Consider the following 11758-nt stretch of genomic DNA (forward strand, 5'->3'; position numbering starts at 1 on the left):
TTGTTCACTTGCCCAAGCGTCCTAGTACAAAGATGATGAAATTATGCAATGCAAAGAGTAAGGTACAACAAGGAGGAGAAGACAATATCGAAGACAAAGTGTTGAAACCTATAGAATACCAAGAAGGGTAGGAACCCCCTCTCAACCTAGATGTAGATGCCGAAGAAGGAAGAGGAGCTTAATGTCAGTCTTCGTGTGGTGCCAAGAACCATAAGGAATGAAGAGGAGGAGAAAGCATCCCAGCTGGAAGAGCTAGGAAGAAGTCACCGCCATGATAGCATCAAGAGAGATGTTGCACGATCCGCCTCGAGAGGGGAAGCCTCCATGCTAGTAGAAAAGCAAAACTCCAAGGATGATGAAACCATGAAGGAACGGCGCACATCCCAAGTCTCCAACCCATGTAGGACTGGGCAAACTTGCATGTTAGCCCTACACTGAAAACAAAACCTGCAAAGGAGATCAAAGTCTACAATCGCAGAGATCAGTAGTGAGATGCTCCAAAAACAAAACTAAACTAAAACGAAAAGCCAACTAAAGGAATAAGTGCAAAGATGCAAATGTGTATGTGTGTGTGAGTAAATGCAATGGAAGACTTAAAATGTAGAGACAAAAATCCTATGGGCCTGACTCTAAGAGTACGAAAAATGAATGCTAGACTGACCTAGGATATCCGAAAGAACCTAGAGACATGCTAGTCTAAGAAGGTGGCCACTATCGCGTACGTCCAGTAGCAGGGCTTTGCCAAGGGAACGCTTGACGAGGTGGAGAGAAAGGTGAGATAGATGCATGAAGTGCAGCGGGATGGGAACCTGCAGACCAATCAACCAATCCCTCAGGGGTAGTGAAAGAGATGGGCTACTGAGGCTGTACTCGAGCCACATATCCAGCAGCAACAACGGGTGCTGAAGGAGCAGATAAAGCAGGAGCGGAAGGCATAGCCTCACTGGACTGTGGAGTCGCAGCAGTTTGCTAAGGCTTTTTAGGTGGAAGACCTTGGGCCTTGGAGCGACAATCCTCGTTCACATGGCTTACTCTCTGGCAGTGTGTGCAAAACCGGTTTTCTTACGGAGTTGATGCCAGATAGGTCTTGATTCTTTGGTTCCATCGAAGGAAGAGACGTCACCCTTTGATTGGCTTGCCTTCGCATCTAGTGAGTTCTTGCCACTGGTGGTTTTCCCTCCCGAAGAAGAGGCAACCAACCCCCTCTGCTCTGAATAAGGCTGTGATAAGGATTTCTTGTGGACTTGATCATGCAGCCTTACGTAACACAAGAAATGGCACTCAAACTCGTAGAAGGTTAGCAATCGAGGTTGGGAGATGATGTGTTGAATGAAATCGAAGTATTTTGCGGGCAACTTATTCAAGAAGAATATAACCTGATCATCATCTGACTTTGGAGAGTGAGTAGTGGCAAACTTGGCAAGTAACTGCCTATAGTCAACCAGCTTGACTTTCGGATCATCCCCTTCCTTAAGAGAAAACTCTTGAAGCTCAAAGTCGAGATTGATGCGCTGAGTATGATCACGAACCGCATAGCGGTCGAGAAGGTGACTCCAACACTCTAACGCGAGCGAGAAGTACTGCAACTAAGAGTGAAACTCAAGAAGCAATCCCTGTATCAGCTCAACATTGGCTATAGCATTGCGGACTCTCCATTGACAGATGTAGTCAGGGTGAGCTAGTCAAGGGTTTGGCATAGACTCTAGACCAATGACGAGGTCCCAAAGACCCTGAGACTCAAGCACTTGTTGCATGAAATTCAACCAAGTAGTGAAATTTGACCCATTAAAACGTATCTTATCCGTGAAGGCATTCTTGGCCGTTGCAACAGGAGTGGTAGTACTCGGAGATGGATAGTGTGAAAAAGTGTAGTGGGGGTAGGATGGGAGAGTGTACACTTGGGAATGGGCCCCAAAGTGCCTACAAAGCATACGGGTAGTGTGCAAGGTGGATCCAGAGGTAGGGATGGGCTAACTAGGCATGGGCATGGTAGCCACATGAGGAACCCAAGGAGGTGGGATGGGATGGGAACACGGGGAGCAAAAGATGGAAAACCTTGCGTAGGTGTAACCCAAGGAGAGTATGAAGACGCACCATAAGCTGAGGATGGAAACCCCTGTATATGAGTAGTCATGGGAGAGCTGAAGCTAGGGATAGGGAGGGGGATACCCATCACAGTCGACCCAGGAGTGATGGGTGTGCTCATTTGCTGAAAGATGAGAGGCATTGTGTTAAAGGGTGACATTCCCCCTAACGAAGTACCATGGTGCAAAGAGGTAGAGAATGGGGTGAAGAAGAAAAAGGTGCTAGGAGAGGAGATGGTAGATCCAACCCCTAGGGTATGTAATGCAGATGTGGAGTGTAATCCAAGATTTTGGAAAGATGATGAGAGATGATCAAGATGTGATATAGAAGAGGGCGGGATGGGAGGGAAGTGAGAAGTATGTGTAATATGCTCAAATGAAATAGAAGTTGTAAATGTACCTGAATTTCGTCTACTTCGTGAGCCCCCTATATTGAAGTTCACATACGCAAAGCCATCCAAATCCTGTACTTCAAAAGAAAAAAAAGGCGAGGGTTTTGATTCATGTAACACAAAAGAATTGTATAAACCTGACATTGGACCTGGCTAAGATGATGAAGATGGATCGCCAAATGTTCCGAAAACTGTATGTCCTCCATGATCGAAGAGGTGGCCAACCTCACCAACCGGTCCGGATGTGGTAGCAAAACTGGTCGGAGGGGTGTAAACATCATCATACTAGTTGCGATAGTACTCCTCAAAGTCCTCCTCTGTCATGTTAGTGAAATCTGATGAAGGTGAAGTGTCGTCCTCCTCACCGAGTCCATAATGCCGTCTCAGGGCCTCCAATGATAAAGAAGTCTGATAAGACATCATAGAAAATGGAAAAGAAGGTGTCTGGGACATTATGATTCGGTTACGAGTCGTATTGTGTACCTTGCACAAAGACTAGCTCTCAACAATATCCACAGGATACTCTTTACAAGAGCATCGGCTCTGATACCATATTAAGAAGACTGCTAGAATTTGCACTGAGGACACACAATGTACGACCATGACAAAAACACAAAGACACTGACACAGAGGGTAAAACTAAAACCCTAAACGCAAAACTCAAAACTCAAACACAAAAACTCAAACACAAACAAAAGAAAGGAGAGAGAGAACACAACTCTAAAGTGAATGAATGTAAGTGTACAGTGTGCTCAAGAGTAGAGTGAATGTAAGTGTACAGTGTGCTCAAGAGTAGAGCAATGTCGGAGTGTGACATCCACCGAAGACGGATCCCAAGTCTGTGACCACCAATCGGAGTGTAGGAGTACTAAATAGTGAATGGCAACAGGCTGGTCACCAAAACGCAGCAGTCTAGAGGCTGGAAACTGGTAAACGCAGCAGTGTACCACCGATCAGGGGCTGGAAACTGTGCACAATCTACTGTAAACAACAGGCTGAAACAATGTCTGAGAGTGTCCGGGCCTGCAATGCTGAAAACGCGGGCTGGCTGACCCTGGAGATGATGGACAGCAAGCTGAACAGTGGTCTAGGACAGTTTGGAGCAGTCGCCAACAACTAAGAGTTGTCGCCTACAGCAATAGACACGCTGAAGATGATGTGGCTGCAATCAATGATGGCTAGACAACAAATGCAGGCGGGCTGCAAGCTGGAAACTGGGCACCAACAGCAGCAGAGGGTGTGGGCTGGTGTAACTTGCAAACAAGGATGATAGCTGAATGGGGATAGCCTGTCTATTTATAGATATGAAAGGGCGCCCCAAAAATTAGGGTTTCCACTAAACTTTCTCGAACGGCTCCTTGTTTTAGGGTTTCCACTGAACTCTCTCGAACCACTCCCTGTTTAAGGGTTTTACTCTAAAAGAGCATTTTGTGTATTTTGGGGCTGTTTAAGAGGCTAATCAGCAAGTAATGCATATTTTAGCTCAACACAGCCTACATGCCCACGGATGCCTAAGGCCAAATCAAAAATAAAAGCATTGTGTATCCTCTAGATGTACCTAAGACCAACTTCTTATTGGGGATCTATCCATAGGAGATATGTTGCATGGCCGAAAGATCTCCAATAGTCGATATGCCTTCTGTGCTACATTGGATGAAACTCTACTCAACTTTTTCTCTCTTATCTAGTTGCTAAATAAATCTAGGATTTCATTTCCTAACTATGGACCTCAATGAAATATCAACAAATAGTCATCCATTCTTGGATTTTGGGCAAGAGTATCAAATTTGAGCTATAGGGCCAAGGGTTTTGGGCCTAGAAACTTGTTTGGATTAAAATATATTTTTCATGCAAAAATGTTAACAAAAAGCTGAAAAAACATAAGTCAAGTTTGTATGTCAATTTTGGGTGGATGGAGGCGATTTTTGGGGCAATCGTTGCATACAAGGGAGGAGTTGTGGCTGTTTTTACAGCATAGTGGCAGTTTTCTCTCTCTTACCCGAGATAATACATATAAAGAATGGTTATTTCTCATCTCCTCCAAGTGTGCTCAAGGCAAAACAGAAATGTGTAGGCTGGAAGAGGTCTCCGTGCACTACTAACAGCTTTGGGCTGCTTTAAACAGCATAGAGTGGTTGTCTAGGTTTGCATGCAAGCTATGTGCGACTCTGGCTATATTGACCGAAAGTGGGCACACATGTTGCAAATTTTGAAGCTATATTTTTTTAGGTGCTTGCTAGGAAGCAAACATAAGTTTTATCTGCAAACAAGTTACAAATTACATGTACTATCAAGCAATCAATAAAAAAGGTTGCTTGGTGTATTGCTATGCACTTATTGTGAAAGGTTACAAAAGACAGACTTGCTATTTAGTATCATTTTTGCGATAATGAAGGAGAACAATGGAAATCCCATCATTGAGAAGCTGGACAAGAATAACTACCCTTCATGGAAATTCCGTGTGATGAACTTCCTTATTGAAAATGACCTTCATGAGTTTGTTTCAAGTAAAGAAAAGGAGCCAAAGCTGAGTACTTTTGTAACTGCTGATAAATTAAATGCGTAAAAAGAATGGAATGAAAAAGGCAAAAAGATGATGTATTGGCTATCTGCAATCATTGATAATACTATGCTAGGACATATCAAAAATACTAAAACTTCACATGTAGCTTGGATAATTTTTTAGAATATGTTTTTAGTAAATATAAAAGTACAAAAGATTTAACTCAAGCAAGAGTTTAATACCTTGAAAAAAGATAAAAGGCCTGTCAATGAGTATATTTTGAAGGTGAGGAGCATTGCAGATACTTTAGCAACAATCGATGCAATGCCTGATGATAATAATTTGGTTTCAACTACTTTGAGTCGCCTTAACAATAAGGCTTGAAAATCATTTTATCACTTCTATATATAGTACAGAAGCCATTTCCAGATTTTGATGAGTCAGTCTCTCTTATGATTACTAAAGAAATCAATATGCAAGGTGACTCATCTAAAAGAAATTACCAACAAGTCCAAGCACTACTCAAGTTCAAGAAAAAAATGTGATAGATCCTCTTCGAGAGGCCGTGGTATGGAACATGCTAATGATAACCAACAAAACATATTAAATCAGCAATTTAATAAAATGCGAGTTTTGGGAAACCATGGAAACTTTAGAGTCAAGGGGAGCTCTAAAGGAAGAGATGGATGGCAAAACAAAGGTTCTAGAAATTTTGCTATTGTTTGTCATTATTATGGTAAAATAGATCATATTGCAACCCATTGTTATGCTAAGAAGAATAACATCCACAATGGTAAATTGCAACAAAGAAACTATGCATCGTCTTTACAACAGAATAAAGACAAAAATGAGCGTCTATTTATTATACAGCATATAATCAATGTTGTTATAGAAAAGGAAATACGTAATTATGTATAATATGTTGATTCAGGTGTTTCTAATCATATAAGCAGTCATATTAAATGGTTTGGAGAGATGCATGACTTACAAAATCCAAGTTATGTGCAAACGGGTGATAATTTATGCCACCCAATTTCACATTGAAAAGATTCCCTTGTCCTTACATGATGGCCAAACAAAGAGTTTGTCAGATATATTGCATGTGCCATCAATCACAAAGAATTTAGTGTCTATTTACCAAATGATAGAGCAAGGATTGCAAATTTGATTTAATGCAAAGGGTTGTTTAGTAGAAGACTTTAATAATAAGTGTAAATTAGTCACAAAAGGAAATAGAGTTGGCCGCATATTTACTTTAGATACTAAAATTTCTACAATGAATGTTACTATGTACACTAAAGAAAAAGAAGTAGTTGCGAACATTGAAATATGACATAAATGTATTGGACATGCAAATGTACAAAGGTTAAAATTAATGCAGTCCAAAGGATTGGTTACAATGTTGCTTGCTTTTAGAGTTACAAAATTTCATAAAGTGTGTAAAGTATGTCAGTTTGGTAAGCAACCAAGATAATCTTTTTCGTATAACAAAGATGTGAGCAAAAATATACTTGATGTTACGCATACAGATATTTAAAAGCCTACACAAAATGTATCTCTTGGTGACAATAAATACTATCACATTTATTGATGATTGTTCAAGGAAGCTATGGGTATATTTTATAAAGGAAAAGAGTGATGTATTTAAGCACTTCAAATCTTTCGAGATAGTTGTTGAAACAAAAATGAGCTTAAAAGTTAGTTGTTGAAACAGAAATGGGCTTAAAAGTTAAGTGTTTGAGATCAGATGGAGGAAAAGAGTACCTTTCTAATGAGTTTAGTAGCTTCTAGAGATCTCATGGGGTAAAAAGACAATCTACTTACAAGTATATCCCATAATAAAATGGGATTGCAAAAAGAAAAAGTAGACATATTGTAAAAGTTACACCGGCATTGATGGCTGAAAAAAATACTAAAACATTTTTTGTCTGAAGTTATTCATACTATTGTCTATATTATAAATAGAACTCTCACAGCTACAATTTATGGGATGACCCCCGAAGAATATTTACAAGTAAGAAGCCCAATGTCTCACACGTAAAAGTATTTGGTTGTATTGCATATACTAAATGAGCTGCGAAAGAAGCTTGATCCAAAGATTAAAAAATATATTTTGATTGGATACTCTTTAGAGAAGAAAGGATATCGTCATTATAACCTTGTTACAGGTGAGTTTAGAGTAAGCAAAGACATTATTTTATATGAGATGAGCGGTTGATATGTATCTACTGGTGATATACTAGATAATGATAATGATCATGATAGCCATGTGCAAAAAGAAAAGTAAGAATCATGGAGCATTAGTGGACCAAAAACATCACCTAGTATTATATCTACAGTTAGTCCTTGGTCTAAGAGACGAAAATTTAGCCCCACATCTTCAAGTAGATCTACAAGTGTTACAGGTAAAGACAAAGAAAAAAAAAGAATATTGGATGGTATTGATACATCTACTAGTCATTTGGGATTTTATGGAGATTCTAATAGTTCAAAGAGTTTGAATAATGAGCTTGGTATTTTTTCAGTCATGACACCAGACGTACATAGAGCACATGGTAATGTAAATGCTCCACTAAGTAATCGAATGGTAAATAAGTCTAGCAAGATCAAGTACCCTATTAAAAGATTTAGTTTTGAAGACTATATAGCTCACCATTCACCATTATACTTATATAGTGAAATGTGAAGTTGAGTACTACCGTTGAGTAAGAGATAAAATACCATACTATGTTCAAGAAGATAGTAGAAAGTCTGATTTACATGACTATCAAATGGCCAAACTTAAGCTATATTATTGGTCTTATCGATCATTTTATGCAAATACCTAAAAAGCCTCATTTGAATACAATTAGACGCATATTGAGATATGTGAAGTTCACTTTACATTATAGACTTTTTTATGAGACAAGTAAGGATGTACACATATTTGGATACACAGATGCAAATTGGACTGGTAGCATGTCACACAAAAGATCTATTAGTGGATTCATGTTTTCCCTTGGTAGTGCAACAATTACATGGAGCAACAAAAAGCAACCTACAGTTGCTTTATCAAGTACAAAAGCTGAGTATAGATATGCTACTATGGCAACATATGAGGTGGTATGGCTAAAAAAGTTATTGTGTGATTTGGATATACAAGGAGATTAACAACTTGTCATTCACAATGACAAATACGACTAGCTAGAAACCCAGTGTTCCATGCTAGGACAAAACACATTGAGATACACTACCACTTTGTAAGAGAGAAGATACTTGCAAGAGAGATTAACTTGGCATATGTCGGTGTACAGGATTAGATAGCTAACATTTTCACAAAGGCATTGGATACAGAGAAGCTTGGAAAGTTTCGAAGCTTATTTGGAGTTGCAAAGATACAGATGAGCTTGAAGGGGAGTATTGAGATGGCAAGCTCAACACATGCAAACATTGATGATGGACCGTCTAGCTAGATGGTTCCACACATCTATACTCAATACAATGATGATCATTATGATCCTCATATGGCCACTAACTAATCACTTATTATATTTAGTTTGTTACACCTACCTACAATTGGCTGGCATAGTTATAACACCAATTAATTAGTCAATTATGCACTGTTTGACTTAGTAGGTCACTTTTTTTTATGTTGTATCTTATCTATACTTTGTGTATATTGTATTGTGTGTGTAAGAAGAAAAAGAAACCACCAAAAAAACATTTTGGCCTCCATCTCTTTTTTGTGTTCTTGAGTAAACTTCCTCTTATGTGTATAGTATGTGTTTGGCACAGCAACTCAAGCAACTCCCCACACCACACGATTCTTGACACTCTATTGGTACTATATCAACGACTCTTCCAAACAACAACAACCTCCCTTCAAACATTAGCTCGCTATGTTTATCTTCCCTATATTTTTTGGAGGAGGCTTCTTATTAAGTTTATCAAATCTACAATAGAGATAATGTTAATTACAAACCCAACCCCTTAACTACACAATCAAAGGTTACACCATTCTTAGGTCCATTGAGAATGAGGAATTGCAAGTGACCTTAAGACTTGTGGAAATCTCGGGTTCTTGCAATCATTTCACTTGTCAGCATACCTATGTGGCTGATAGTCAAGCAGGTAATATGGCTAATGCTAGTTGGCTTGCTGGCATAAGAAACACGGTCAAGCTGTTGCAGATGCACGTTTCCAAGGTCACACTAAAGGCTGTTGAGAGCAATGTGATGGTTCTAATCTCTATATTAGAAGAGTTACTGGTTTACCTGATGACACGTGTCGAATGGCATACCAAAAGCCACATATAAGAATACGAGTGACAGGCAATGTGCCACAGAACCTGGACTGATCAACCGATCTTTTCAGTTTCTCAGGGCTTTGTTACCTTTGAGGTCCACAAGATGGAAAAACTAGCACAGTTCTCGTTTCAGATGAGCATAACAAGGCACAATCTATCCCTTTAAAAAAAAGTATTAAGCCTTTCATGCAACTGCTACCATAGCCATAGGCATGATGAAACGGTGCATAGGAAACTCACTATCTGGTCTTCTGCGTCAACGTGACCTCCATCGCCAACTCGAATAATCAACTGTCGCCAGCTCAACGCCATATTGTTTTTCCCGGACGAAGCCTTCCTTCAGAAAGAATGCGCAACAACAACTCCTTTACTGGTAGGCGGCAAAAAAGAGCTTGCAGTTTGTGACGGGGTGAAACTTAAAAGGGTTCAAGTCATCTTCGAATTTTTCTATGGAGTCTAGCAACGTCAGACCACATTTGCCCCTACAAAGGGTGAGATTTATGAAGTCCCCATCTAAGCCGCTCCCTTTTCTTATACTTTAGCACATAAGCAAGCACACAATGTAAGTGATAGGAAAAAGCATAAGCATGAAACACAAATAATTCAACACTAAAAGAAAAGAATAGAGAGCTTAGAGAGAATCATGGATGGGTAATGGAATCCATCCTTAGAAAGCATAAGAACACATCAACAACAAAGCTAACAATGTTATGAGAATGCATACAAGAGATACACTCTGTACTTAACTATTTGCCCCTTTTGTCATGAGTTCGTGTTTCGCATCTTCTAAGAATGCAGATCCATTAAGTCTTTTTGGAAGAAATTACAAGCATGGCTTAGTAAGGTTTGCCTGGCCTTCTGTTAACCCAAACAAAGAAGGCTATAAAAGGATTATAAAATTTCAAAAGTCAAATAGCAAGTCAAAGAAGTCAAAATCAAGGGCAAAGGAGTTAATGCAGGCCAATCAGCCAAGGAAAGAGCACTTGGAGAGGAAATGACGTTAATTTAAACTCAAAAGATATGGAAGGTCACAGCATTACCTTTTTTTGAAATACTAGAGACTCCCCAAGCAAGAAGTCTTATTTTTTGTCAATTAGATATTGTTGTATCTTGCTGTGATGTATTTTTGTAAAAAAATGAGTGTTGGACTCACTCGTGTGCAAATTATAATATGTTCCATCGAAACAAACATATCTTTTTAATTTCTAAACATATATGCACGAAAGACCCACGAGACACATAAATCCGTAAGTAAGTCCACCCATCATTCAAAAAGTGATAGACATGTAAATGTGAGATGTTTAGACTTGAAAAAGGCCAAGGGTTGAGGCTACCCATTTGGAAACCCTATATATATATGATGTATTGTATAGGATCTCTCATTCTTGTGTGTGCAAACTTTGAACTCTTAATTCCGTCTTGTCCTTCTTACTTCCACCATAGCCAAAGCTTGAGAGAGAGAGAGAGAGAGAGAGAGAGCGCATGTGTGTGTGTGCGTGTGCATGTGTGTATGGGGTGAGGGGGGAGGCAAATAGGGTGAAGCCTTCTCTTACTTCTCTTCTCTTCTCTTTCTTCTTCTTTGCTATCATCATCATCATCATCATCACCTTCTTCTTATCATCATTGCCATACCTTGTGGTGTGTCTGAAACATCCATAGATATTGTGAGAGAAGGATAATGAGAGAGAAAAGGAGAGAGTGAGTGATTGAGTAGGAGAAGCTTCTTCTCTTCTATTACTTCTCTACTTTTTGGGCAACACGAGAGGTGAGTGAACCAATTTTGCAAATCAATGACTTGAAAGCTTAAGGAGACCACATTTAAATCATGAGACCATCAAGTTTCTTTTTAGCAATGAGACCACAAAGTGAAAGGTGAGATTGGTGAGTCTGTGATAATCTTTGTATCATTTATGCTCTCTTTCATTTGTGGGGATTGAGTGGAGAGGCATAGACAATTTTAGCTAGAGTATGAGCCTGTTGAGAAAAGGGAAACTCTTGAAAGGGTATGCATCCATCCATTGCATATAAACTCAACATTTTTTGTTGTATTTCTAGGACCAAGACAAATCTTCTCTCATGGTTGCTCATACTCTCACCATGTGTAGGAATAGGAGGTTGCAAGTGCTCAAAAGGATTGAACCTTATTGCTCTCAAATCAGAGAAGACATGGCTTGTCCAAAATATACACAATTAATTTAGGACGATCCATTGTGGCAAAATAGGACATCGAGCCAATTGGAGGAGAATTGAAAGGATTGAGTCTTTTCTCTTTGAAATGCCAAGTTAATACAAAATTGGCTTGATGGGTGAACGAGTAGAGAGCAATATAGTTTAGGCTCTATTTTATTTGTCTTTTTCATTTAAGAAATCATAAAACCATAGCAAGATTCACTTCAATATTGTGTCAAAGGCTAAGTATACTCAATGTATCCAAAGTTTGGCTTACTTGGATGGACTAATATACTTCATGATATATCTTGCTTGTAGACTTGCA

General features: G+C 39.2%; 1 protein-coding gene across 1 annotated transcript in view; it reads right to left on the minus strand.

Moving 5' to 3' along the window:
- ABH1 (ARM repeat superfamily protein) overlaps nucleotides 1-9749 on the minus strand; it is a 154322-nt gene extending 144573 nt beyond the window's left edge. Inside the window, exon 1 of the mRNA XM_087676835.1 lies at nucleotides 9505-9749. Coding sequence (XP_087532961.1) covers nucleotides 9505-9576 — 72 coding nt within the window. The 5' untranslated portion in view covers nucleotides 9577-9749. The remainder of the gene's footprint in view (nucleotides 1-9504) is intronic.
- Between the last annotated feature and the right edge of the window lie 2009 nt (nucleotides 9750-11758).

The sequence above is a fragment of the Lygodium microphyllum genome, chromosome 4 (genome assembly GCF_053477565.2).
Source record: "Lygodium microphyllum isolate KBCC chromosome 4, Lygodium_microphyllum_v1.1.10, whole genome shotgun sequence".
NCBI classification, from domain to species: domain Eukaryota; kingdom Viridiplantae; phylum Streptophyta; class Polypodiopsida; order Schizaeales; family Lygodiaceae; genus Lygodium; species Lygodium microphyllum.